At 37.7% G+C, this 27,938-nt stretch overlaps 2 protein-coding genes, 1 long non-coding RNA gene and 1 other non-coding gene across 5 annotated transcripts; 3 read left to right on the top strand and 1 right to left on the bottom strand.

The window, feature by feature from the left end:
- The first annotated feature begins 2,402 nt into the window (after positions 1–2,402).
- Positions 2,403–2,509, top strand: LOC133820512 (small nucleolar RNA R71). Its single transcript, XR_009886920.1, has one exon. It is a non-coding gene; the product is annotated as a small nucleolar RNA R71 (small nucleolar RNA).
- A 12,505-nt stretch (positions 2,510–15,014) lies between these two features.
- LOC133816772 (uncharacterized) lies at positions 15,015–16,753 on the top strand. Its single transcript, XR_009885457.1, has 2 exons — positions 15,015–15,766; positions 16,474–16,753. It is a non-coding gene; the product is annotated as an uncharacterized LOC133816772 (long non-coding RNA).
- Positions 16,754–19,098: 2,345 nt separating this feature from the next.
- Positions 19,099–21,100, top strand: LOC133819699 (uncharacterized). Its single transcript, XM_062253002.1, has 2 exons — positions 19,099–19,481; positions 20,203–21,100. Exons 1-2 carry the CDS (start codon positions 19,140–19,142, stop codon positions 20,725–20,727), a joined length of 867 nt encoding a protein of 288 aa, XP_062108986.1. The 5' UTR covers positions 19,099–19,139; the 3' UTR covers positions 20,728–21,100.
- Positions 21,101–21,293: 193 nt separating this feature from the next.
- LOC133819697 (carboxyl-terminal-processing peptidase 2, chloroplastic) lies at positions 21,294–26,008 on the bottom strand. 2 transcript variants are annotated; one of them, XM_062253001.1, is made up of 13 exons: positions 25,854–26,008; positions 25,073–25,442; positions 24,831–24,980; positions 24,585–24,667; positions 24,207–24,415; positions 23,927–23,995; positions 23,017–23,135; positions 22,668–22,743; positions 22,551–22,592; positions 22,169–22,277; positions 21,854–21,951; positions 21,679–21,772; positions 21,294–21,571 (listed from the first exon to the last, which is right to left on the bottom strand). In XM_062253001.1, exons 1-13 carry the CDS (start codon positions 25,944–25,946, stop codon positions 21,446–21,448), a joined length of 1,638 nt encoding a protein of 545 aa, XP_062108985.1. In that variant the 5' UTR covers positions 25,947–26,008; the 3' UTR covers positions 21,294–21,445. The 2 variants fall into 2 exon arrangements, with proteins under 2 accessions (XP_062108985.1, XP_062108984.1); XM_062253000.1 differs by having other exon boundaries at positions 24,831–24,989; positions 25,854–26,007.
- Positions 26,009–27,938: the final 1,930 nt, after the last annotated feature.

Genomic DNA, 27,938 nt, shown 5'->3' with positions numbered 1-27,938 from the left:
TATACCCCGAATACCCATCAAGAAAACAATAATATGCATGGCCAGCTAATCGTTCAAGCATTTGATCAATAAAAGGCAATGGAAAATGATCTTTTCTAGTAACATTATTCAACTTTCTATAATCTATGCACACTCTCCACCCCGTTTGTACTCTAGTAGGGATTAATTCATTTTTCTCATTTTCAACAACTGTGATCCCAGACTTCTTAGGCACAACTTGAACTGGACTAACCCATTGACTATCAGAAATAGGGTAAATGATACCTACGTCTAACAATTTTATGACCTCTTCTCTAACTACTTCTTTCATATTTGGATTTAATCTTCTTTGACATTCCCGAGAGGTTTTAGCATTCTCTTCTAGATGGATTCTATGCATACATATGGATGGGCTAATTCCTTTAATGTCTCCAATGGTCCAGCCTATGGCTTCTTTATGTTTTCTAAGGACATCTAACAATTTACCTTCTTGTTCTTTATCTAAAGCGGATGCTATGATAACAGGTAAAGTTTCAGACTCTCCTAGAAAAGCATATTTTAAATTTTCTGGTAAAGGTTTAAGGTCTAACTTTGGAGACTCAGAAATTGATTGAACATGATCTAAGGGTGAAAAAGGTTCAACTTTGGTTTCATTTAAGGGTATAGGCTCTACCAAAGAATTCACATCATCATTAGAGTCATCAACATGCAAGTTCATACCAAAGTATTTTTCACAAAAGTCAAGTAAGTCATTTCCATCATCTTCACATATGCTATCTATCATGTTAACTTCATGTATTTCCTCACACTCAACAGATTTAGCAACATTAAAAACATTCAATTCAACAGTCATATTTCCAAAAGATAATTTCAAAACACCATTACGACAGTTTATGATTGCATTAGATGTAGCTAAGAATGGTCTACCTAAAATGATAGGAATTTGAGCATGCATATTTTCCACAGGTTGAGTATCAAGAACAATGAAGTCAACAGGAAAATAAAATTGATCAACTTTTATCAAAACATCCTCTATAATGCCTCTAGGAATTTTCACAGAACGATCGGCTAATTGAAGAGTTATAGAGGTAGGTTTTAGCTCACCAAGACCAAGTTGCTTATAAATAGAATAAGGCAATAAATTTACACTAGCACCCAAATCAAGTAAAGCTTTGTTAATAAAATGATCACCAATAATGCATGAAATTGTGGGACACCCAGGATCTTTATATTTAACAAGACTCTTATATTGAATAATGGAACTAGCTTGTTCAGTTAAAAACGCCTTTTTAGGAACATTAGTGTTTCTTTTAACAGTACAAAGATCCTTTAAAAATTTAGAGTAGGCAGGAATTTGTTTAATGGCATCTAAGAAAAGGATATTGATACTAACTTGTTTAAAAACTTCTAAGATGTCATTATATTGGCCGCCTTTTTTAATTGGAAGCAATCTTTGTGGGAATGGGGCTTTTGGAATGAAAGGATGGATTGGAATTTCTTTGTTTGATGAGTCATTGAGATTAGAACTAGAAGGCTGACTCTTTTCTTTTTCTTTTTCGTTTTCAACCTCGGGTATGTAATCGGGTTTGACAATTTTCATTCCAGACCTAAGAGTTGAAATTGATTTGACTTCTCCATTATGACTAGACTTTCCTATCTCATATTGACCTTTTGGATTAGGGATAGGTTGACTAGGGAATGTTCCTTTTTCTCTATCAGCTAAAGCAGTGGCGAGTTGTCCTACTTGTGTCTCGAGTTTGGTAATAGATTGAGATTGATTTTGTAGGATTTGTTGGGTGGATTGCATAAATTGTTGTAAAGTATCTTCTAAGGAAGGTTTTCTTTGTTGCGGATATGGTTGATTTTGTGGGGCATGAGCTTGATTTTGTGTGTTGTATTGGTGCCCTTGATTCATTTGGGGTTGGTTTTGTCTCCATGAAAAGTTCGGATGGTTTCTCCAATTTGGATTGTAGGTGGATGAAAATGGGCTATCATTTGGTTTCCCATAAGTATGAAGTGCATTGGCCTCCTCAGAAAAGGCTTCTTGGTAGGAAGGACATGATTGGGCATTATGGCAAGGACTAGAACATATAGAACAAATATCTTTTCTTGGTTGTATTGGAGAGTTTATAGTTTGGCTTATGGCTAAAGCTTCTACTTTTCTCGCTAATTTGTCTAAGGATGTTCTTAAGTCTAATTCTTCTTTTATTTCATACCTTCCTCCTCTTTTTGGTGAATTAGTTGACCTAGACCTAGGATCAAAATAATTCCATTGTTGTGAATTGACAGATAAATCTTCAAGGGCGTCCCACGCCTCTTGTCCTTGAAATTTTAAAAATTTTCCAGTATGCATAAATTGAATCATTTGACGATTAGAGGGAGTCAAACCATCATAAAAATATTTTACAAGTCTCCATTTTTCAAAACCATGATGAGGACATTTTAATAATAAATCTTTAAATCTTTCCCAACATTCATAAAACTCTTCATTATCTTTTTGAAAAAACTCGGAGATTTCTCTCCTTAGACTATCAGTTTTAGACATAGGAAAAAATTTCAGTAAGAATTTATTATAAAGTTGATCCCATGTAGTTATAGACCCCGTGGGAAGGGAATTTAACCAGGCTTTTGATTTTTCTTTTAATGAAAAAGGGAACAATCTTAGTTTGACCGACTCATCAGAAAAATTTTGAAATTTAAATGTTGAGCAAATTTCTTAGAAATCTTTGACATGCATGTAAGGATCTTCTCTATCTAACCCATAAAAAGATGGCAATAATTGAATGATTGCGGGTTTAAGCTCAAAATGAGTAGCAGAAGTAGTAGGTAAAACAATGCATGAAGGAGCATTAGATGAAATAGGTGCAAAATATTCAAGCAAAGTTTTTTCAGGCACAACATTTTCATCAACAGGATTAGCAATAGGTTCCATGATGCTCAAATTTTTACTAACACTTTCAATTTCAAACAAAGATAAACGTCTTTTTACTAATCGTTTTTTAGAGTTACGTTCCCAATGATGCATACAATTTTCACAAACAAGGCAACAATGATAATCTCAAACAAGCAATTTTCTGATGTGGAAGATCAGTTAAAACCGCAACCACAGAGCATACTTAGAATTTTTAGAGATTTCACAACAATATAATTCTTATGGTTTACTTGTCCCCAGGCCTATTTGTTTCCACTTACTCGCGCACTACTAACAACTCCCCGAGGTTAATTAGTAGAGGCGGATGGGAATTTTGTTCAAATTTCCTTTAAGCAAATATTGCTTATGGTGAAAGGACAAGATTTAGGTTTCTTTTTTTTTTTTTTCAAGTATTTTTCACAATGTTACACTAAAATATTAAAGAAGACAAAGAAAAATAAGGCAAAAATGAAATAAGACTGAAATTTAGGCAAGAGTAGGGAGGCATAGCATGCCATCAACCATAACAAAATTAAGGTAAAAACTAGGAGGCACAAGTGCCATCAACTTCAACATAAGATAGAGGACTAGGAGGCAAAAATTGCCATCAACTAGCTAGGAGGAAAAATTGCCATCAACTAGTAATTTGCGGAATTTAAATAAAATAAAAATACAACAAAATAAATAAAGAAAATTACAACAAAGGATAGATAGGAGGCACAAGTGCCGTCAACTAAAAAAAAACAATAAATATAGAAATATAAGTATATATTTTTTTATGGGTGGTAGAACCGTCCCAAATTTTCTTTTTATCTTTTTTTTATAGATTTTATAGATATATATATTTTTTAGTTTTTTTTTTTAAGTGCAAAAAATTAAAATAACTAGTAGAAGAATTCACTAACCTTGAGATAAATTTCGTTTCTTTTCTCTTGCAACTCCCCGGCAACGGTGCCAAAAACTTGATGGACCCAAAGCGGGTATGTTTAAAAATTTATATATCGCAAGCGCACGAATCGTCCATATAGAATAGTGATCGTAAGCAAGGATGTCGAACCCAAAGGAGTTGTCTAAAATCGAAAATGAAACTATTTTAAATCAAAAGTAATAAATTCTAACCTAGTTCCAAAGATTGATAAGTTTCAATATTATGAACATAAAATAAAAGATTGAAAAATAAAGCTATTTAAGATAATGAAAATAAACCAATAATGAGTTGAAAATAAGTGTTAAAAGAAAAGATTATTAAGATACTAGAATCCACAAAATGTAAGTTTAATAATATTTATTAATATATTGATTCCCAAGTTTTAGTGATAGTTAAAATAATTTAAACTATCATTTTCCAAAAATATTTATAATTTTAAGCACAATTTTCTTATAAAAAGATAGGATTTTTCTTCACTTTTCAAAATTATAATTTCAAAGCATTTAGTGTAAATCAATCTAATGAAATAACAAATAAATCAATGAACATTATTTATAAGGCAAAACATAATATTTTTGTTCTAAGCATGGATGCGTACAATTTAATGACACATCTTACACAAAGAATAGTATGTTTATGCACTAATGAAGAACAAAGTGTAAATATGTTCTAACAATCTAAAATACAAGATATTTAAGATGAAAGAAATATATGTAGAAGAAAAATCCATAAACTTTGTTGCATTACAAGGGAAATCAACATACAACATAAATATTACATAGTTACAAGTTGCTTCATCATGATCTTAATAATCTTATGAAAAAGATTAGAAGCACATAACTAGAGTAGAAATTACAAAATAAAAGACATACATACTTGCAAAATGCTCTTGAAAAACCCAAATGGAAGATAGAATGGTAGAGAGAAAATGAGAGAAAAAAGATGGCAACCAAAATTAAGCACACCCAAAATGGTCTTTAAAACCCTTATTTATAGCCAAAATGAGATTATTAAAATAATCAATTTAAATTAAGTAAATTGATTAAATTAATAATAATATGGTAAATAGGGGTAAATTGTAGGAGTGATGATGATTTTGGGGTGAAAAGTGTGTAGAAAATGGGTAAAAATGTGGCATTTTAGACAAGGGGACAATGAGCACATTTATGGGCTCAAGGGGTGTATGGACAGTAGCGACAGGCGGCTGGGCAGCTAAGGGGCCTGCTGGGCGAGCTGGGGACAATTGATGGGAGTGGGCCTCGTGGGCTGAGTGATCCGAAGAGGCCCAAGGAGCTGGCCCATGTGAAGGGGCTGGCATTTATGCATGGCATTGGAGGCATATATGCTGAAGGAGGGAGGCGTGGACATCATGGCTGGGAGGAAATGGATTGGACACGTGGCGGCAGGAGGGTAGCTTGCGGAATGATTTGTGACTTGGTGGAAGTCATATATGTTGAAGGAGGAAGCTTGGAGGAGTCACGCTGGGAGGAGGCATGGGCCTTGGAGTGGGCCTGGTGAGGAGAAAGGTTGAGATGCTTTCAAAAATGCCATTATTCAAAAAATGCCACTCTTGATTTCTTTACTTTTTTTCCAAAAATACAATATAATTCCTACAAGATAAAAATAAATTAAATAACAATCAAATATTTTCAATTATAAATAAATCATATTAAATAAATATTACACGAGGGCAAGCTCCGAGCTTGTGGGCTGTTGGGAGAGGGCCAGTCAACCTCTGACTGGTCCAATAAAAAATATGAACACTGGGAGGAGGTGCCACTGCCCACAGACGCCCTTCCTCCGAGGAGAGAAACGAGGCCATCACTCCCAGTTCGCCTGAGGAGTCCGCGGTCTGGGAATGAGGCCAATGATGAAGCCTCGAGCTCGGATTCAGATGAAGGTAAAGTCCTCCCTACTTCGAGAATGTGGTCCCCCACTTTACTAAAACACAGGCCTAATAGGTTAGTCTCGTGCCCACATGATAGATACCACTTCTACATATGGAGTTGGGTAGATGACTGTGTCCATCGGTTTGATAGCGGGCTTGGGAAATACGACACCATGTACACCACGGACGAGGTGTGGAATGAGATAGCTGTGCAGTACGGGACCAATGATTATAGGGACCTCTCGAGGTTATCACCTACTTATAGGGAAGGCACTCCCCCCGCCTCCTCTGAAGACGGGGGAATTTCATGGTCCCCAAGCTCGAGCTCGGGGGAGAGTTCCAGTTAGGTTTCTTCTATCATCACTCTATATGTCTGTGACACTGAAACAACTTGTGTGCTTCACTCTACTCACCGTGTTGTGACTTGTGCAGGCGAGATGGACTCCGACCTTGACACCCTCATCGACACTGCTGGTGCCAAGAGGAGCAAACGCCCTAGGGCGGGGTCGTTGAAGACCGGCCCACCGGGCAAAGGCTCTAAGAGGTCCAAGAAAACTCCTCCCCTTGCTCCGCCGGTTCCGAGCTCTATTGCTGCGTCGACTACTCAGGTCGGCACTTCCACGACGGCGCCATCCTCGCTGGCCGTCGCCTCTGCGGTGGCACCGACTGCGCTGGTTGGTGCCCCCATCATGGTTGAGCCCCCACCTCCTGTGGTGGGTCAATCATCCTCTGCTCCGCTTTCCAAAAGGCCTTCTGCTTCCCGAGTTCAGAAGCTATCAATCTCCACCCATATGGACGCATATGCGGTGGACAATGCTGCTGGGTCCCATGGATCCACGCTGGTCTCGGATGTCATGTCCCGGATCGGCCAGAGCTATGGCAGCCTCGAAGCTCCCCAGTGGCAATGCCTAAATGACACCCGAGACTGCACTGCTCTTTATGAGAAGAGTATCGAGCACACCACCGCGGTAAGTATTCTTCTATACTCTTTCCTTTTCTACTTGTAATCATACTGACCTGGAGCTAATGGTGGTTTATTTCTTTTTCAGGCTCTTGCCTTCACTGCTCAGCTCAATTATCAGTTAAACCACGAGATCCATTCGAGCAAGATTCATGCTCAAGAGGCGAAAGATCTTCACCTCAAGGCGAGCGATGATCTGAAGGCAGCGAATCTGAAGCTCGAGGCGGGAGTTAAGGAGCGTGAGGGTATGGCCACCGAGCTCGGGAAGTTGAAGGCTGAGCTCGAGGAGCACAAAAAAGAGATCATCCAGCTTCGGGAGACCAATAAGAAGCTTGAAGAGGACAAGGCCGCCACCTTCGACATCATGGAGGATGCAAAAGCTCGTCTCCTTGCCGAGAAGAAAGAGAAGGCGGTCGACTCAGCCATGTACCGGATGTGGGCCTACAATGAAGATCTGGACACCAGCTTCTTAGGTCCTCACGAGGCGCCGCTTCTTGAAAGGTGGAATGCTCGGCTCAAGAAGGAAGAAGCTGAACAGCTCGAGAAGGAGAAGGCTGAGCAGCTCGAGAAGGAAAAGGCTGCTTGGGACGCCGTTTCGGGGGAAGTTCAGGAGGATAGTCATGCTATTCGTCCTGAGGAATCTGGTGCTGCAGATGCTGGGAAGGCCAAGGAGACTCCTCTTCCTTGAATCTGACCTCGGGGAGATCATTTATTGGGGCTGCGTCCCCCTATTTTGTAATTATTTTAATCTATGCCCACGGGGCTGATACAATTTCTTTAACTATTCTTTTACATGCTTTACATTTCTTGGCAAATATTTTGCACATTTTATGTTGATGAATCAATTGTGTTTATTTATTCATACAAACATAGTTTGGATTTTAGGCTCGAAACTCGATGCATTCATGCATAGTTTGTTCGAATTATCCGCTTCCGACCTCGTTATTTATCAAGGTCGGATATTACTTTAACCATGAACCCGAAAGTACTTATATGGTATGTAACGTATATGATTTGGTTATATCTTTTGTTTAGTCACTTTTCCTCATCCTCAGTTTTTTCTCCGAGGTTAAGAGTTCGAAACTATTTTTCTTTAAGATATTCCAGCCTCGATCTCGACTCATCTCGAAGTAGGTTTAGGTTCCTACTTATTATCGATTAATTTTTTGTCCGGTTTGTTCCAAACCTGTTAGGTTTGCACCTCTGGTTAACTCCAAATGTTTTAAGTTTTTGATGGTTCGGTTATGTCCGAACTATCTAAGCTCGCGTATTTAGTTACATCCAAATACTTTATGTTTTTGATAATTCAGTTATGTCCGAACTATCTAAGTTCGCGTACTTGGTTATATCCAAATACTTTTTGATAATTCGGTTATGTCCGAACTATCTAAGCTCGCGTACTTGGTTATATCCAAATACTTTTTGATAATTCGGTTATGTCCGAACTATCTAAGCTCGCGTACTTGGTTATATCCAAATACTTTTTGATAATTCGGTTATGTCCGAACTATCTAAGCTCGCGTACTTGGTTATATCCAAATACTTTTTGATAATTCGGTTATGTCCGAACTATCTAAGCTCGCGTACTTGGTTGCATCCGAATACTTTATATATATATATATTATTTTTTTAAGCTGATGGTATATATACCAATGATGCCCCCTTAATATCCTATGAGTGTGACCATAGGTTATTAAATTAAGAGAGATTGCAAAAATAAAAAACAAAAAGAGATTACATATTGAACAAAATAGATCTTTTATTTGATGGAATTCAAAAACAGACAAGCATATAGAAAATCATGGTTACAGGCAACACACTTCCTACACTACTGATAGTAAGGTCTAAGGTGTTCGCCATTCCATGCTCGCGGTACTAGGCTCCCATCCAATCTCGCAAGTTTGTATACGCCAGGTCGGATGACTGACTCTATCTGGTATGGTCCTTCCCAGTTCGGCCCGAGCACGCCAGCTGCTGGATCTCGGGTTGCTAAGAATACGCGTCTCAACACCAGATCTCCTATTCCGAACTTTCGATCTCGAACCCTCTTGTTGAAATATCTGATAGTGCGTTGCTGGTAAGCAGCATTTCTCAGCTGAGCCTCTTCTCTTTTTTCTTCGATCAAGTCTAGGGTTTCCTCGAGCTGAGTATGGTTTGAACTTTGGTCGTAGGTCTGAGTTCGGATCGTTGGGATTTCAACTTCGATGGGCAACATTGCCTCGCAGCCGTATGCTAGAGAGAACGGGGTATGTCCTGTTGATGTCCGAGCTGTGGTTCTATACCCCCAAAGGACTTGAGGCAATTCCTCAGGCCATCGTCCCTTTGCTTCCTCCAACTTTTTCTTTAGAGAACTCTTGAGAGTTTTGTTAACGGCTTCGACCTGACCATTCGCTTGAGGGTGGGCCACTGATGAAAAACTCTTTATTATACTGTTCTTCTCACAAAAACTGGTGAATAGGTCGCAATCGAACTGGGTTCCGTTGTCGGATACGATCTTCCTTGGTACTCCATATCGGCACACGATGTTCTTTACAACTAAATCAAGGATTTTTTTCGAAGTTATGGTCGCCAATGGTTCAGCCTCCGTCCATTTCGTGAAGTAATCAACGACGACTACAGCATATTTTACTCCGCCTTTGCCAGTTGGGAGAGAGCCTATGAGGTCGATGCCCCATACTGCGAAAGGCCATGGGGATGTCAACATGGTCAGTTCGGATGGTGGAGCTCGGGGTATCGTGGCGAATCTCTGGCATTTGTCACACTTCTTCACATACTCGAAAGAATCCGTTTTAATGGTTGGCCAGAAATATCCCTGGCGTATGATCTTCTTGGACAGGCTATGCCCCCCAGTGTGGTCTCCGCAGAACCCTTCATGAATTTCTTCAATGATTTTCTTAGCTTCGGGGGGGGGGGGGGGGGGGTTACACATCTAAGCAATGGCATGGAATATCCCCTTCTGTATAGTTTTTCATCTAAAATGGTGTACCGAGGAAGTTGATACATCAACTTTCGAGCCTGATTCCGATCTTTTGGAAGAATTCTGTTTTCGAGGTAATCAACTATCGGGGTCATCCAGGTTGGCTCTGTTTCGATCATACACACATCTTCCTCTTTTGGCTCACTAATGCTGGGTGTTGATAGGTGTTCTATGGGTATAACATTCAGCTCTTCATTTTCGGCGGAGGTGGCGAGTCGAGCTAAGGCATCTGCATTTGAGTTTCGTTCTCGGGGAACCTGTTCGATTGCATAAAACTCAAAATACTCTAATGCGGATTTTGCCTTCTCCAGATAAGCTGCAATTCTTGTGCCACGAGCCGGGTATTCTCCCAAAATTTGATTAACTACGAGCTGGGAGTCACTATAGCAATGTATAGCTTTAGCCTTGAGCTCTTTTGCTATTCGTAGTCCCGCGAGTAGAGCCTCGTACTCGGCCTCATTATTCGATTCTTTAAAGCCAAATCTTAAAGCGGAGTGAAATTTACTCCCTGCGGGGGTGATCAAAATAACCCCTGCCCCTGCTCCGTTTTCATTTGAGGAGCCGTCGACGTAAAGTTTCCATAGCTCGTGGGCCGTGGTTATTACCTCGTCGTCGGCTATTCCAGTACATTCCACTATAAAGTCCGCCAATGCCTGTGCCTTAATGGTCGTCCTCGGATGGTAGGTGATCTCGAACTGTCTGAGCTCAACAACCCATTTAAGAATTCGGCCTGAAGCTTCTGGTTTAGACAGGACCTGTCTAAGTGGTTGATCTGTCAGTACATGAATGGGATGTGCCTGAAAGTAGGGGCGGATCTTACGAGATGAATGAATTAGACTAAGGGCGAGTTTCTCCATCAATGGATATCTTGACTCTGCCCCCAGTAATCTTTTACTGATGTAGTAGACGGGTTTTTGCACCCTCTCTTCTTCTCGAACGAGCATCGCGCTTATCGTGTGTTCAGTGGTTGAGAGGTATAGGTACAATACTCCTCCCGTCTCAGGTTTTGACAGGATGGGTGGTTCAGCTAGGTACTTTTTGAGCACCTGAAAGGCCAGCTCACACTCCTCTGTCCATTCAAACTTCTTACTTCCTCTCAATAAGTTGAAGAATGGAAGGCCACGATCCGTTGATTTCGAGATGAATCTGCTTAGGGCTGCCATCCTGCCAATCAAGCTTTGGACATCTTTATGCTTCTGAGGTGAAGGCATGTCAATCAGGGCCTTGATCTTGTCGGGGTTAGCCTCGATTCTACGAGAGTTCACAATAAAGCCCAGAAATTTTCCCGAAGATACCCCAAAAGTGCACTTCTGAGGATTTAGCTTCATGTTGTATTTTCTGAGCACGCCGAAGCACTCTTCGAGGTCATCAACATGGTTCTTGTTAAGTTGAGACTTGACAAGCATGTCATCAACATAAACCTCCATGTTGTTCCCAATTTGTTCCGAAAACATCATGTTTACGAGCCGCTGGTACGTGGCTCCAACATTCTTGAGTCCGAACGGCATGACATTGTAGCAGTAGAGCCCTTTATCTGTGATGAAGCTCGTATGTTCTTGGTCGGGGGCATGCATGGGAATCTGGTTATATCCAGAATAGGCATCCATGAATGACATCAGGCCATGCCCCGCCGTGGCATCCACGAGCTGATCAATCCTTGGCAGCGGAAAACAGTCTTTTGGGCAAGCTTTGTTGAGATCCGAGTAGTCAATACAGGTTCTCCACGTCCCATTGGGCTTTGGGACCAACACCAGATTGGCCACCAAGTCAGGGTAAAAGGCATCCCTAATGAAATGGTTTGCTTTTAACCTGTCAACTTCCTCCTTTAATGCTTTCTTTCTGTCTTCGTCCAACTGTCTTCGTTTTTGTTGCTTCGGGGGGAAGCTTTTGTCTATGTTCAGTGCGTGGCTCGCTACATTTGGACTTATCCCCACCATGTCTGAGTGTGACCACGCGAAGACATCCTAGTTTTCCTTCAGAAAGCAAATTAATTGCTATTTTGTCTTATCTGGGAGGTGTTTCCCGACCTTCACCTTTCTCAAGGGTTCAGCTTCCTCGAGCTGAATTTCTTCGAGCTCCTCTAGAGGTTCGAGGTCAACTTTCTCCTCAATCCTTGGATCAATATCCTCATCGATTTCTAAGATCGTTCCATCTTTATTTTGTATGATAACGAGTGCCTGAGCGCTCGTTTGCTTCTTTCCCCTCAAGGAGATGCTATAGTATTCCCTCCCTGCCAGTTGGTCTCCTTTTAATGTCCCGATTCCGCTAGGGGTCGGGAACTTAAGGGCCAGATGCCTTACAGATGAAACTGCCCCCAGTCCGACCAGGGCGGGTCTCCCAAGCAGCACATTGTAGGCAGATAGTAAATATACTACCACAAACTCCATTATCTTGGTCACCGAGACTGGGTAGTCTCCCAAGGTCACAGGGAGCTCAATGAATCCCATACAGGCAGTTCCTTCTCCTGAAAAGCCGTACAAAGTAGTTGCACATGCCTTCAGGTCGCGAAGGGAGAGTCCCATTTTCTCGAGGGTTGCTTTGTAAAGAATGTTGACTGAGCTCCCATTATCTATGAGAACTCGGCGGACTCTTTTGTTGGCGAGCTGAAGAGTAATAACCATCGGATCATGATGTGGGAACTAAACATGGGAGGCGTCCTCCTCAGTGAAGGTTATGGGTTGTGTTTCAATCCTCTGGCTTTTAGGGGCCCTAGGTTCGGGTTCATAAGGAGACCCGTCCCCTGTCTTAAGCTCGTTAACATATCTCTTTTGGGCATTCCTGCCCCCTCCTGCGAGATGAGGCCCTCCCGAGATGGTTATTACGTCCTCTCCATCTATCGGGGGGGGGCTGTCCTCTTCCCGAGATCGGGAGTTATTATTTTGTGTCGTCGGAGGCGCGACTACTCTCTGGCTTGCGACTGTCTGACCAGTGCTCTGGTTTTTGACATACTGCCGGAAGTAACCTCTCGAGATTAACCCTTCGATCTCGTCCTTCAGTTGTCGACATTGATCAGTTGTGTGTCCGGTGTCTCTGTGGAACCGGCAATACTTACTGGAATCCCTCTTGGATTTTTTATTTCTCATTGGGTTCGGACGCCTGAAGGGGACCTGGTTTTCATTAGCCAGGTATATGTTTTCCCGAGACTCGTTGAGCTCGGTGTGCACTTTATAGACGGAGAAATACCTCTCTCCTTTCTTTTTCTTTCCTCCCTCAACTTCGGGATTATTTCCTTCATTCTTTTTCCTCTTGGAGGGATTCTCCGAGGTAGGCTGTGGAGCTGCTGGGTCAGCCGAGGTTGAGGCAGAGTTGATGTTTATCGTTGTAGTTTCGGTCTGCGAGGTCACTTTGAGCGTAGACCTCGCCTCCTCTACATTGACAAATCTCTGCGCACGTCTGTTAAACTCGGTTATCGACCTCACCGGTTTCCCTTGCATGTCATCCCAAAGGGCACTTCCGGGTAAAACACCAGCTCGGATAGCCATTAAGTGCCCATTGTCATCCACGTCCCGAGCTCGGGCGACTTCCAGATTAAATCTTGTCAGGTAACTTTTCAGTGTTTCGCCCGGCTGTTGTCGGACGTTAGTTAGGGAGGATGCTTCTGGTCTGACTCCCATCATATCTCGGAACTGCTTCTTAAAGTCTCTAGACAACTGCTCCCACGAAGTTATTGAGTGTCTTTTATATTTTTCGAACCAACTTTTGGCAGGTCCTGCCAATGATGTTGGAAACAACATGCACCTGAGCTCATAACCCACGTTACTGGCTCTCATAATAGTGTTGAACGTGCTCAGGTGACTACATGGATCGGTCTTTCCTTCAAACGTTGGGACGTGAGGAATCTGAAACCCTTGAGGAAATTGAGTGTCAGAAATATGGGGAGCAAACGGTTCGAGCTCCTCATCTGAGTCCTCATATCGACTCAATCCTCGTTCATTCTTCAAAATCCTAAAGGCTCTTTCGAGCTGATCGATTCTTTCTTGGACTGGGTCAGTAGGAGGTGCTGTCTGGAATTGACTGTCATTGATCGTGATTCCAGGCTCGCGTCTTCGCGAGGGATCTCTACGCCTATTCAAGCGATCCCTTAGGTCCGGATTTGTTTGATTTTCATTCCCCCGACTCTGATTCAGATGATTGCGCAGGTCGGGACGTTTCTTGCGACTTCCAGTATTCTTACGACCTCGGTCGTGTTTGCTGACGGACCTGGTCTCTCCGGATTCACCATTGGTGAGACTCATTGCTTGGTTGTTTCGCGATGGATTCTTTCCACGTCGCCTTGTCTCCGCGGTGCGAGACCGAGAAGTCTGACTTCTCTCAGATGGAGCGCCTCTCCGCTCCTGGAAAGTCTCCCTGTTTCCTTGTCCATCCCCTGCACGCCCTTGATCCTGATCTCGAACAGGTTGAGCATTTCTGCGGGGTGGCGAAGGATATCTTATGGGTGACGGAGGGAACCGTATAGGCGACGGTGGTTGCCACCCTTGTCGCGGCCTAGAGGGTCCAGAATTTGCCTGAGATGGGTCAGTCACGTTCGGTGCGCTCCCAGGTACCTGAGTCCGAGCCTCTGCAGGGGTTCGGTTATTCTCAGTTCCCGCAGGCACTTCCACAGGCGGGTTAGGCGGGACCCGAGCTCGGGTATTCCTCTCGGGCCTAGGAGGAGCAGATGGCTCTGCTGGCGCCGAGGGTTGAGTCGGCCTTCTTGTGGCAGCATCCTTTCACGGACGCCCACGGGGCCTCCGGGGAGGAACATGCACGTCCCTTGGAGGAGGGACTTGGTTCTCGCGCGGAGGCGGGGGCTGAGCCACCTGCGCCTCTACGGCTATCCTAGTCAACTCCTCATTCCGTTTGTTGGCCTCTACCAACAGCTGTTTCAACTGCTGGTTTTCCAGTTCTACAATAGGAACGTAACGCTTAGGATTGTAGTACATATCCTCATCCCTTGGTGGAGGCGGTGGTCCCCGGGAATCAGAAGACCCACTCCTCTCCTCAACGTCCGGGTTCTCCATTGATTGTTTTCCAGGACGTCTTGGGTAATTTCCTTCAGGGGTGTTCTGATTGTTTGTGGCCATGATTTTCTCAGGGATGAATGCTTAAGGCTCTCAATGAAAGCACCAAACTGTTGACGCTGCTTTTCATCAAACAGTGAAAGAAGAGCACGTAAACAATAACTGAAAATGACCAATTGAAATAAAACAATGAAAACACACGATTTTTACGTGGTTCAGCAGTTAAATCTGCCTAGTCCACGTGTGAAGACTTAGAAAAGAAAAAAAAAGAAAGAATATATATATATTATTTAAGTGGTGGGACCCACTTGTTTTAAAAATGAGCATATTTTTCTTTTCTTTTCTTTTTCTTTCTTTTTCTTTCTTTTTCCTTTTTCTTCCCGAGCACTCTCTCATTCTCCTTCTTCTTCTTCTTCTTCTTCTTCTTCTTCTTCTTCTCTCGGCAACCGATGGCAAGACACCAGACCCAACCACCACCGGCCACCATTTTTAACGCGCGGTAGCTCATCAGTTTCGCCTTGCTCCGGCGACCTCAACTGCCAAGCGGCATCGCCCAACTCGCCGTCAATCGTTCGGAATCACCAATCAAAGTTTTGGTCCGTCAACTTTGACTGTGTTTTTCGGCCAACTCCGACCACCTCTTGATGAGTGGTTGATACCCTTGGAACCAGCGTGGAGAGAGGAACAAAACCCACTAATTCATTCCGGCCAACTCGCCGTTTTTCTCCGGCAAGATTTTGGGTATCTCCGCCCTTTGGAAGCGTTTTCCGGTGATACCGGAGGTCATTTGGGCGAAGGAGCTGTACTTTCGTGATGTACTCATCGAGATGATCGTTTTGATATATGCCATGCATATATTCGTCGACGTTTCCGGTAGCGCCACCAACCGCTATAGTGCACCGCTTGGGTAAGGTTCCGGAACTTGAAATTTTAAATATGGTCATATTATATGTCATTGGACACGATTTTGAATAAGGAATGCTATGATGATAATCGTTTGCTCATTTGGTGCACGTAGGAAAAACGTGATATTAAAATCGGACTAAATCATTCTAAGATCATCGATAAGCTTAGGAGCGTTGCTTTGGGTTCGGATTAAATTCTAAGGAGGTATTTAAAGAGGTAGGGACTCAACTAGACTCTTGGACTTATTTTACTCGTATCAAATTGCATTCAACATATTCCAATTTCGATATTTATAAAATGTTTGAAAAATTGAAAACTTAACCTGCATGTTTTCTGATCTGTTCTGAGGGCACTAAGTGCCAAATAAATATTTTTGTTCACTTATTTATGCAGGTTATGATTTTTGGGTTTATTCAAAGGTAGCTGTTATGCTGCCCAATTTTCTAAAATATAAAGGGAATATGTTTCTTTCTTTTCATGTTTACCTGCATTTGGTTATACCGATGAGAGCCATAGTGATCATGATTGGTGCACGTTGTTGTTTCACGACCTAGTCTCCATGTCATCATAGGTAGATCAGGTGTCCACTCACCTGTAGGTGTAAAGACCTAGCATCTGTATACAGGAAGTATTCTGAGCCTCCCCATTGTGGTGGTTATCAGGTCCGGCTACCCGGTTTAGGATGTCGGATTTTCTATGGTGGGTAACGGAAACTAGGGGTCTAGTGAACGGTGTGATGTGTACTGGTAGCTATGCTCTTATGATTATTTGTGGTTTCTCTCTATTTTGGTTTATACATGATGATGTATGTTTTGTTTTAAAAAGCCAACCATGCAGGGGTTTTTATTGAACTTTTGAGTCCTATGTTGTTAGTTGCTTTCCTACTGGGCTTTATAAGCTCACTCCTATCTCTCCCATTCCAGGAGCCTAGTGACGCGAACGTGGAAAAGTGTGAATTATTGCTGAAGCCAATGTGTTTAGTGCCATAGTCCTATCTTTTAAACATTGTATGTATTTAATTTGGAACCTATCGGTCTGTACATCTAAATTAGCTATGTCCTAGTTAGAAATGAGGAATGGTGGATGCTAAGTATTATTTTGGGTATTTTATGACTTATTAAATTTAACTGTTTGGTGACTACATAACTGTGGGGATATTATTATTCTATGTATTAAGATAAATGATCCTACTTTTATCCGTAATATTTTCATATATAATTATAGGAGTTATTCCATTGTTTCGACTTATAATTATAGTAATATTTAAAATAAATTAAAGGATCATTTATAAAGACTATTTTCCACCGAGGGTCAAAGTTTGACCTTTGACCACCTAAGTTATGGATATTACAAATCTGTCACGGCCTAGGGCTCGGGTCGTGATACCACGAGTCTTTGTTATTAAACTCAAGATTATCTCTAGGAATTCTTCAAGAATGAATTCTCCAGAGTTTTCTCTCAAGGATCAGAATTTCGGTCCTTTACAATGGTGCATGGCCTCTCTATTTATAGGGAAGGCTGCAGAATACTATCCCACACATTTTGGGTAGTTACTCTTTTTGTGTAAATAAAATAAATGGCTTTAAATGCCTATAATCAGATATAAAAGGAAACGTCTCCTGAAGAGCAGGGGACGTATAACTGACAAAATAATATCCCATGATTCTAGGGGATTTACAATAATAAATGAGGAATACATCTCATATTTATAACACTTGTAGATATTCAAGGTGGTTATCGCGTATCTCTAAGGCTTTAGCCTCCCAGGTTTCCCGTCATCTATCGAGCTAGAAACATCTCTCGAGGCCACATGGCTTTCGAGATCGTACGTATCCCGAGCTCGGGACCCCTGATCCGAAGTTGTCCCTGAAGAAGAGTGTGTTCCCGGAGCTATCTTTCGAGATCATGAATACTTCGAGGTCACTATACTCGAGGTCGTTTACATCCTGTAAGCTCGACATACAATCCTGGAGCATGATTCCATCCTTATGAGTCCGCTTATTTGCGAATCCAACTTTCGAGGTCATAATTTGCATAGCTCGAAATCTGGGTGTAACATTTTAATTTTAATTAAATAAATTAAGGTATTTTGGTTATATTCTAAAATATTTTTGCTAAAAAAATGAAAATGTACATTTTTGACAAACAACAAAGTAAAATAGTATTTATTAAACACTCCTATTATGTTAGATTATATATATATATATATATATAAATATACATGGAAGATTTCTCAATGCTTACTACCCATAAATTTCTACATTAATTTTGAATTTAGTTTTTTTTTTACCATTATTAATGTTGTTTTCAACCAATGAGAGACACTAACTATATTTAGAAATTGACATGCATTTGAAAAATGAAAAGTTTATAATATTATATTTTCATAATAAATACACATTTTTTATCAGGTAACCCTTCCAAAAATTTGAAAAAATTAAAATTTATTTTTAGAAATATTAATTAACAAATATAAATATGGATCATTGATATTGATCTAATGGTTAATATTAAAGTAACCATCTATGGGTAGTAATCATTAAGAGTGCACATATATATATATGATATCTAAATACAACATTAACATATATATATATTTACATTGTTATATGACATATATATATAAATTACAATAATATTTAAAAAGAAATTAGTAATAAAAATAAAATAAGAATATAAAAATTCATTGTCTAGACAGTAGTATACATGTATCAACTATTTTTAGTTTCTAATGTATTTCGTATGAAAAAAAATAAGTCAAATCACTTGATAAAAAATAAAATATCACACAAATTTATAAAATAAAAAAATAATATGTATGTCTTTATTATTTTTAAATAAATATGATTTAATTTTTTAAATTATCATAAAATATCTTAAAAATATCATATTTTAATTAATTAACTAATTAATTTTTGTTTAAGTTTATGTTTGTTCAAGTTTTTGAATTTGACAGTGACAACAAAACATTATCTATTATATGTTTAATATAATGTTAATATTATACGTAAATTTTAAATTTAAGTTTGTCGATAGTAGATTATATTGTATTATATATTTAATATGATATTATTCGAATACTTGAAGTTTAAATTTAATTAAATTTTATTTAAGTTATAAAATGTAAGGTTTTATTATTTTTAAATAATTATTATTGTAAAATATCTTATTTTAATTTATTTACTTAATTTTCTCTAAGTTTAAGTCATATTTACAATCTATCTTTAAATATAAAAATATTATGTTAAAGATAATAATATTCCGTTAAAATTAACAGAAAAAAAAATTAAAAAATTGTTAAAATCAAGAATTTCCTTTATCTACACATTTTTTTTTATAGAAGAGTTAAATTTATTTTCAATATTTTTAGTATTATCAAATATACCTATATTAAAACAATGGTCTCACAAAAAAAAAAACCTATATTAATTATAGAATATATGTAATAATTAAAAAAAGTCAAATTTTCATTTTCTAAATATATAAAGTTTTTTTAATTAGAAAAAAAAAATGAACCAAAGAAAATTAGTATTAGTAGCTGAAGAGATAACAACAACGTGGAAAATGGAAGCTCACAGTCTCAGCTCCAATGGCGAGTGGCGTCGTCATCCTCCTCACACAGCCTCCTCCTTGGCGACCCAGTTACCCTCTTCGCCCACTTTCTCTAATTTCACCCTCTTCCTACCAATATCGTCGTTCATGGCGGTCCCAGTACCGCCGTTGGGATTCGAATGCCGAGACCGGCCGGTCTCAGAGATTCGGTTTTGATTTCAGAGGCAAAAGAGATGAAGACGAATACAGAGACGAAGAAGAATATGAGGAAGGATTCTATAAAGGAAATAAGAGGCGGTGGTGGTCTGATGAGTCGCCGGAGATGGAGGAAGGTCCTGGAATTTTGGAGGAAGCCATTGATTCTCTATGGATTCTAAAGGTTTAAAATTGTGCTCTTCATTCTTTTCTATGGGTTTATAGATTTTAAATACCTTATTTGGAGTTGGGTTTGTTGCATTTTTGGGTTTTGAGCTGAATTATGCTGATTCTTACTGATATTTGTGTCTGATAATACTTGAATTGAAATATGGGTCTTTTGTGATCTTGGATGAAGAAAATTTTCTATTTCTGTTTCCATTGGGATTTGTTTGATGTTTGCTAAGAGCTCTAGTAACCTTGCTTTAATAACACAGGCTATTTATGCTGTCCTAATGGTCAGTACAGGGTAATCTTTGGTTGGTTTCACTTTTTTCTGTTTGACATTTCTTATGTATCTTCCAACTTTGGCTAATTCGGCCAAGTGTAATTATCTGGTCCAATCAGAGTCTAACTGAGGATTTTTTGCTGCATATTCTAGGCCTAGTTTCTTTTCATTAAAAGATATGACATACCATTTCATGCCATTGCTTTATTGTGGGAATTGAGGATATGAACATTTAGATTGAATGAGCATCACCAAATGGTTTTAGTGTTTTGTTATGAAATACCCATCAACTTATTTAACTAGGAAACAGTCTTTAGTATGAACTGCATACTTCCTTTAAAACTTACTAAGTATTTGAAGTTTCTTATTTGTCAGATTTTCATTTGCTAAATTCTTTAGTTGGATTTACTGTCTAAGATTAAATGTAAAACTTATGTTGCTTTCTGGGTCACTGCAGGTTTTCAAGTCTTATGGTTGGATGCTTCCAGTAATATTTGCATCTTGGTTACTGGCTTCTGGCCCAAAAGCCTTTCTCATGGCATTAGCAATCCCACTTGCTCAGTCAGCACTGGCTTTTGCATTTGACAAACTATGGGGAAAGTCTAAGAGTAAACCAAAACGCAGGAGGGCCAGAGTGAGAAAGAGACAATCTGCCAGCACTGTAACTGATACCGAATCTGAGAGAGAAGAAGATGAAGACCAGGAACCCCGCAGACAAAAAATGGGGTACCAATCATGGGTAGTTGGAGATGAAGTCCCTGTTGACAAGGGTGGCCAAAATGAAAACAGTTTTGGCGGATGGGATGATCTTGAAAGAGCTAAATCTGCAGCGAGGCCATCAAGAATGAGAGGTGGATCAGGAAGAACAGCGACGGACAAGGGTAAACTGGGTCGAAGAGAAAGGAAAAGTGACACCCCTTTGTTGTTGAGGTTGTTAATTGCTTTCTTCCCTTTTCTGGGATCTTGGACTAAGATGTTTTGAACAGTATCATTCTCTTGTAGCAGTGTCAAGCTTGGATACCCGGATGGTAACATCGATTGGGTTTGTTCTCATATATAATGGTCTAGTCACGGTAATAGGGAGCCTTTTTGATACCATATTGTGGCTTGACTTGATTTAGCAGAAAGCAGCCAGCCTACATGTTTGGCTTTCTTACTGATGATTTTGTTTTTGTTGTTGTTGTTGTTGTAGCATGCTTCAGCTACATTCTTCCCATATCCAATCTGGATGATGGGGTTCTTATAGAAATTATTTAATAACAGTATATTTAGTTAGAATAATCTTATGTAACTAATGAAAGTTTCTAAAGGACACATCTTCCTATAGCTAATGCCATATACATCTTTCTATTATAGTACCCATTTCTTATATATTTTTGCTAGCAGCATATCTTATTCTTGTTACTTTTTTTTTATGACTTTCTACTTCTGTTTTTATAGAATATTTGCTGCAATGTCTTGGTGGGATGGGGAAGACATGATCATATACGGAATCAATTAAAATAAGGGGACAAAAATTAAGCTAGTGAAATTTTGAACAGCTAATAATTCGAGTCCAAAATGATATTTTTCTTAATAACGAACGATTTAGCAGTCTCCAATTCTGGGTTCTGTTCAGCTTAACTGAGACAATGAACCCTCAAAAGAATACAGTAACACAACCAAAAAAATTAGTTTTCTTCGAATCTGCTAAAACTTTGTCATCTGGAAAACAATTGGACTTTGTTCAAATAGCAAGCCGATGCAGAGTCCTGAAGGCAGCCACAAAATCCATCTTCATCTTTGGGAAATAATGTTGGCAGAGGATGGTCAGGAATCACTCCAACCTACAAGAAGAAAAATCAGCTTGAGAGAGAGAAAGAGAGATGTTTTTGGCTTGTGTATGTTTTTGGGGTGTGTGTGTGTGTCTAAGAAGTTAAAAGAGAAGCAAAACCTTGTCAATATCTGTGTGAGCAGGAGTTTCATAACGAGCAACTGTAACAGCTAATCCAGAGCCATCAGAAAGCTTAAAAACTGACTGAATCTTGCTGCAAAGTTGGATAGAATGCCATGTGTCAGGAATATGTGATTGGTGCTATAATGCATTGTTTGGAAGCAAAATAGATTACCCCTTTCCAAATGTAGGTTCTCCTAACAACACAGCACGTTTATTGTCTTTCAATGCTCCTGCTAATATCTCACTTGCACTAGCAGTTCCCTTGTTAACCTACAGAAAGCTCAGTTGGGTCAATTACTCGAGTCACCAATCTTTCAGCACAAATTGATGGTAGATTTCCAACACTTTTTGTCTCTCACATAATGAACACAGCCCAAGTACATCAGATTCTGTAGATATGTACTAATGTACAAGAATCATAGCCATCTTCCACTTACTAAATATTTATAAATTAGAACACAACATGCAAGTATAAAGAAAATTTTACCAGCACAACTAGGGGTTCAGAAGCTGCTATTGCATTGCTTCCATCTGTGTCATATATATCTCGAACACCACGACTATCACATATATAAACTATTACACCTTTATCCAGCCTGAATAGAAAACTTTAATAATCAGAACTTGTTAAGCATAATTCAATCAAAGAAAAATTTCTTTAATTGCTGAAAGTGTAATGACCAAAATCTAAAAGGCCCTAAATAAGACATGTCAAATTTCAGATATTTGATATACAATGTGAGATAGTTGTTCCAAATTCAGGAAGCATGCCAAAGTGTAAATTGTAAACTTAATATTTAAGACATAAAATGCAGCAAAAGCATGCAATAAAGTAACCTCTTTGCCATTGAGGCTTTGGTGTAGCTTACCAAATCTTTGCAATCTCAATTCCTTCAGGAAATAGACCACCGCTGCACCAAAATTAGGCTTTCAGATAGCTTACAAAATGGCAAAGTTTAAAATAACTGAGGATGATGACCTATCACCTATTATCTCGAAGGTCCAACACAAAGGCATTAACACCATCCTTTCGTAAAGTATCAATTGCTTCCTTGACAGCGCCTGCACAGGATACAAATTTTCAGAGGTAGCTGGATACAATCTTGTATTCAAGACAAACGACGTTCCAGAGGTAATGGAGGCTAATAACTGAATGTCGAAAGAATTGAGAACAATTCCATGGGAGTCAATATAAAACTGAATTATGTCTCCCTACAGTTATGATTGAGCACACAATTGATATTGAAAATCACAGGTGCTCTCTCTCTCTAGTTGGTCAAAGAAACAATTATCAACCATCAAAATGGATTGACCAAACTGTCTGTAACAAATTACCCGATGCATTTTGATTGAATGATGATAGTTTAATATATCCAATCAAAGGGGAATCCTTCCCTGAACTGGGCAACTTGCATAGTCTTGACTTCACCGGGTTCAATGAAACTCTCTCACGCCTATATAGAAACAGATAAGCTAAATCATTTCAAAATAAATAAATAAGAAAAGGGGAAAAAAAAGAAGATTACATCTAATTGAAAATTAACTGAAAACCTGGCTCAAATCACCAAGAATGATGCTCAGATTATTAAGAATTAGATAAGTTTTCCATGAAATTTGACAATGTAGTCATCAAAATTAACATTCTGATAAGATTCACCCATGTCAGGCAAAAACCCAAGCAGCAGTAGCAGAGTATTTTATAGCAACAAGGCAAGTCATATACTGAGTCGTAGAAAAGCTAAGGTGGATTGTGTGCTGAGGGAGACTTTCTGTAGTTTTCCTAGTGCTGGATGTTCTGGTTAACTTAGGGGACTATTCCCTTTTCGTTACATGAGGATTCATTTCACGTATAGTTTTAGTCTGTATTGGAGTGGGAATAAAGAGAGTGAACTGGAGAGAGAGAGGGAGAGGTCAGGGGATTTTCTGGGGAGTTTAAAAGGACCTAAAGCTTGGGGAGAGAACCTGGCTCTTGCACTCCTAGGTAGTTTCATTCTAATTGTGTTATTGCTAATCAATAGAAGTTCATTCAGTCCTTTATTTCTCCAATCTTGTTTGGATATTATCACAAACAAAACGCATATTACACTAAAGAAAAATGAAATACATCATAAACACAAAAATATTATTTTGATAAGATTTTTGGGGAACACAAAATTATCTCCCTTAAAACAAAATGTTTGAAGAAAGCATCTGGAAATCAAGAGCCCGGCATTTCTGGAGTTAAAAAAATTGAAATCAAACTTACGTTAAATCCAGGTGCTTTATTTCTGACCCACTTTGAATGGTCAATTTCACTAAACTTCCTTCAGGTCCCCTGTTATAGAGTTTAAATGAAATAAAAAAATAAATGAATAACCAAGAAATTGGTTCTTGCTGAAACTTTGGAACTCTAGAAATGTGAACTTAAAAGCTATTTTTATAGTATAGCATAATGTAGTCACACTTCCTCAGTAGAGCCGCCAAGTAAATAAAAATTATTGAGCAAGAATTCTAAGTTGAGCAGCTGGTTGAGATAAGAAACTCACTGCAACCTGTCTGCTGCATCATATATACCCATTGTTTCTGTACTTGTATCATCAATTTCCAGAATAAAATCCCCAGACGAAACACCAGCTTTGTTTGCAGGACCTTCCGGAACAGCTGATATTACAACAAGCCCAGGAGGAGATCCATCAAGTTTTGTAGGGTAGCCAATAGACAGCCCAACACCTGTAACAGCACCTTGAGTTCCAGACTGCCTTCAAAGAAGATATTGGCACATTTTAGGGATATTACTTCTAGTGAATCTAATGAGATAGAAAATTCTGCCCCTATAAAATTATCAAGATGGTAAATAAAAGCTTTATCTCACCCAACCAAATTTACAATATCTCTGACAATTTTCAAATGAAACAGCATAATACCTGCAAACTCTTAAACTTTTCTGGCTCCAAAAACCGAGTGAAAGGATCATTAAGTGTTGCAATCATCTTCTTTATTGCCACATCTGAATTCACATACCCAATCAGGAAACAGAGAATTAATACACTGGCAAATGTCTACAAGATATCTGTTCAAAAACTATTTAAAAGGAATCATGTTGATGAAGAGCTATGTAAAGATCAATAATTAAACTTTAAATAACTGACAAAGAAGAGGAGAGAAAATACATGTCTCCTCTCGTGTGTTCATCGGTTCATTTCTAAGTGCATTTTCTCTATATCGAAACCAACTTTGTCCATTAAAAGATTTGTCAACATATGCCCTGTCTATTGTTCTCCATGCCTCCAAGAAGAGAAGATTCTCCTCAGTTAGGGCCCCTGCATAATCTGAAAAGTAAATGCTGGAACCATTATGATTGGCAAACCTTGATGATTATTCATTAAACAAAAATAAATAAAAATAAACTTACAGGATGGACTCTTGCTAATAGCAACCGAAAGTGACATAACCAGCATCACTCCAACAACTAATCTGGCAAAAGGAATGTATAATTGTGGTGTATTTTCTTCTAAACAGTTAATCTTTTCCTGGGCACTACCATAAAATTTCTTCCATTTAGGGATCCATCTGTAGCTTAATGAAAACAAACCAAACTTAACAGAAAAACTTTTACTGAGACTCCACAGTGGCTGAAGCAAAAAACTTTGTTTGAAAGCTCCATCATCATTATCACCACTACTATTTCTTGATTTGACACTACAATTTGTCCTTATGCATCTCAAGGAACATTGCAGTTCTATTTTCACAATTTTTGTATCCCAATATTTCCTTGGAATTACCTGCAAATAGGACACCAAAAATTACAAATCTTGTTTTCATATTTCAAGACCTATAACACACTTACGAAAGCTATTATGACAAATGGGCCTACTAAAACCATCATTATATTATAGTAGATTGTGTTTTCATATTTGACTTCACGGATTAAGCTTGAAAAGGGCTTATTTATATCATATCAATCACCTAACTTGGTCACCAAATGAACTAAGCTGAGCTAATAAACTCTCATATTTACTCGAACACTGTCAACTCCTCATTAAAATCTTCCAAAAAAAAAACACCCAGAAACTAGATTCTTAGTTCTCGACATTCTTTCTCAAATATTCTTAGAGACCAAACAGAAGGTGGAATAAACAATTTCACATGGATTTGATACATACATATATCTAGAGAGAGAGAGAGAGAGAGACCTCGTAGGCGGAAGAGACGTGATTCTTAAAGAGCGTAGAAACGGAAATATGAGGAGACGAAGCTGCAATGGCTGAGGTCGCGAGGACCTCCATTGGAAGAGCCTATTGATACTGAGAAATCAATTTTATTATTAATTTATTTTTCCAAAAAAATCGTTTCGTTATCGTTTTTAAAAGCGCGGTACAGAATCCACGCGCCTTATTTCTTATCCCATCGCTCTGACTCTGCCATTAACCAAATTCAATTAATTAATTTATCTTGTTTCACAATTAAAAAGAAATTAGCAATTCTTTGTTTGTTTTGTTTTATACTATTTTACATAAAATCAAATAAAAAATGTAATACACACGAAAAAAAAATAATATTATGAAATAAATATTATTTAAAATTGATAGTAATTAAATTCAATTCAATTCTCATTGGAGATTGTAATTGGATCACTCAATTACCTCCTATTAAATAATATCTGTATAATTACATAATTAGACAAACACATTACAAGATAGTTTTAATAATTACATAATTAGACAAACACATTACAAAATAGTTTTAATAGCACAATATAATTAGTGAAAATTAATATGTTATACAAAAAAGTAAGTCAATTACATTTTTTTTTAATTCTCAAGGGACATAAGAATTAGTGTATTCTTGAAAAATGTAAAAACTTTACTTTATTTAAAGTTATGTGTAATTGCTAATTGCATTGTTAAATACATGTTAAATATTTTGACTTCCTATATATATTCTTTTTTTTTACATTCTCTTATAATAAAGTATATATATTTCACTAATCACTTATAATATTTTTAAATTATTATATAATTAAATAATATTTTTAACATCTTTAAATTATATAATTAATCATTTATCTCTTCTATATAAAAAGTATGTAGATAACGGAAATCATTGGTTTTAACAGTTTTTTATTTTTTTCGTTAACTTTAACAGAATATTCTTATATTTAACGGTAGATTGTAAACATGACTTAAACTTAAATAAATAAATAATTAAACAAATTAAAATAGGATATTTCCGAAAGAGATACATTAGTTACATTTATATATGAAAAATCGAGATTTGGTGATACAATAGTTATATAACAAGTGTGTCTTTTTATTGGATAGCCCCATCCCCGAGCTGTTTTAGATATTTTACAATGATAATTTTTTAAAAATAATAAAACCATATATTTTATATCTTAAATAAATTTTAGTTAAACTTAAACTTAATATTATATTAAACATATAATATATAATATTTTATTGTCACTACCAAATTAAAAAACTAGAACAAACATAAACTAAAAAAAAATTAATTAATTGATTAAAATAAGATATTTTAAAGATATTTATGATAATTTAAATAATTAATTTATATTTATTTAAAAATAATAAAGACATGCATATCATTTTTTTATCTTATAAATTTGTGTGATACTTTGTTTTTTATCAAGTGATTGAAACTTTTTTTCTTCATCAGACATTGCGAGATACATTAGATACTAAAAATAGTTGATGCATGCATATTACTGTCTACACTATAACTTTTTCAATTTTTATTTTATTTTTAAATATTATTGTATTTTATATATATATGTCATATAGCTATGTAAATATATATATGTCATCGTTATGTTTAGATGTCATATATGTAGAGATTATTAATATAAATATTTATATATACTATAGAATTATAATTCATTCTATTATATATATTTTAATAAAAATTAGTGAACCCGTTTTTATTAAAATTATAGACAATATTTAGAACTTTAACACTAAGCAAACGTGCATTGCACGTTTCTTCTACCTAGTATAAAAAAAATGTGCATTTAATAGTTTTTATTGGTTTTATTTTTGTATTAGCTTTAACATAATATACTTTTAAAATCAATTAAAAATAAATATTTATTAATTATATTAATATAAATTCACATGTTATAAAATATCATTATTATAATAATCTTTAAATACAAAACAACATATCTAATAATTATATTTTATTTAAAATAAATAATTATATTAATATAAATTCTAATGTTATAAATATCTTTATTATAATAATATACAATATCTAATTGT

Source organism: Humulus lupulus, chromosome 2 (assembly GCF_963169125.1).
Source record: "Humulus lupulus chromosome 2, drHumLupu1.1, whole genome shotgun sequence".
Taxonomy (NCBI): domain Eukaryota; kingdom Viridiplantae; phylum Streptophyta; class Magnoliopsida; order Rosales; family Cannabaceae; genus Humulus; species Humulus lupulus.
Note: the sequence above shows the minus strand (reverse complement) of the source record. Positions and strands in the feature narration are given on the sequence as shown.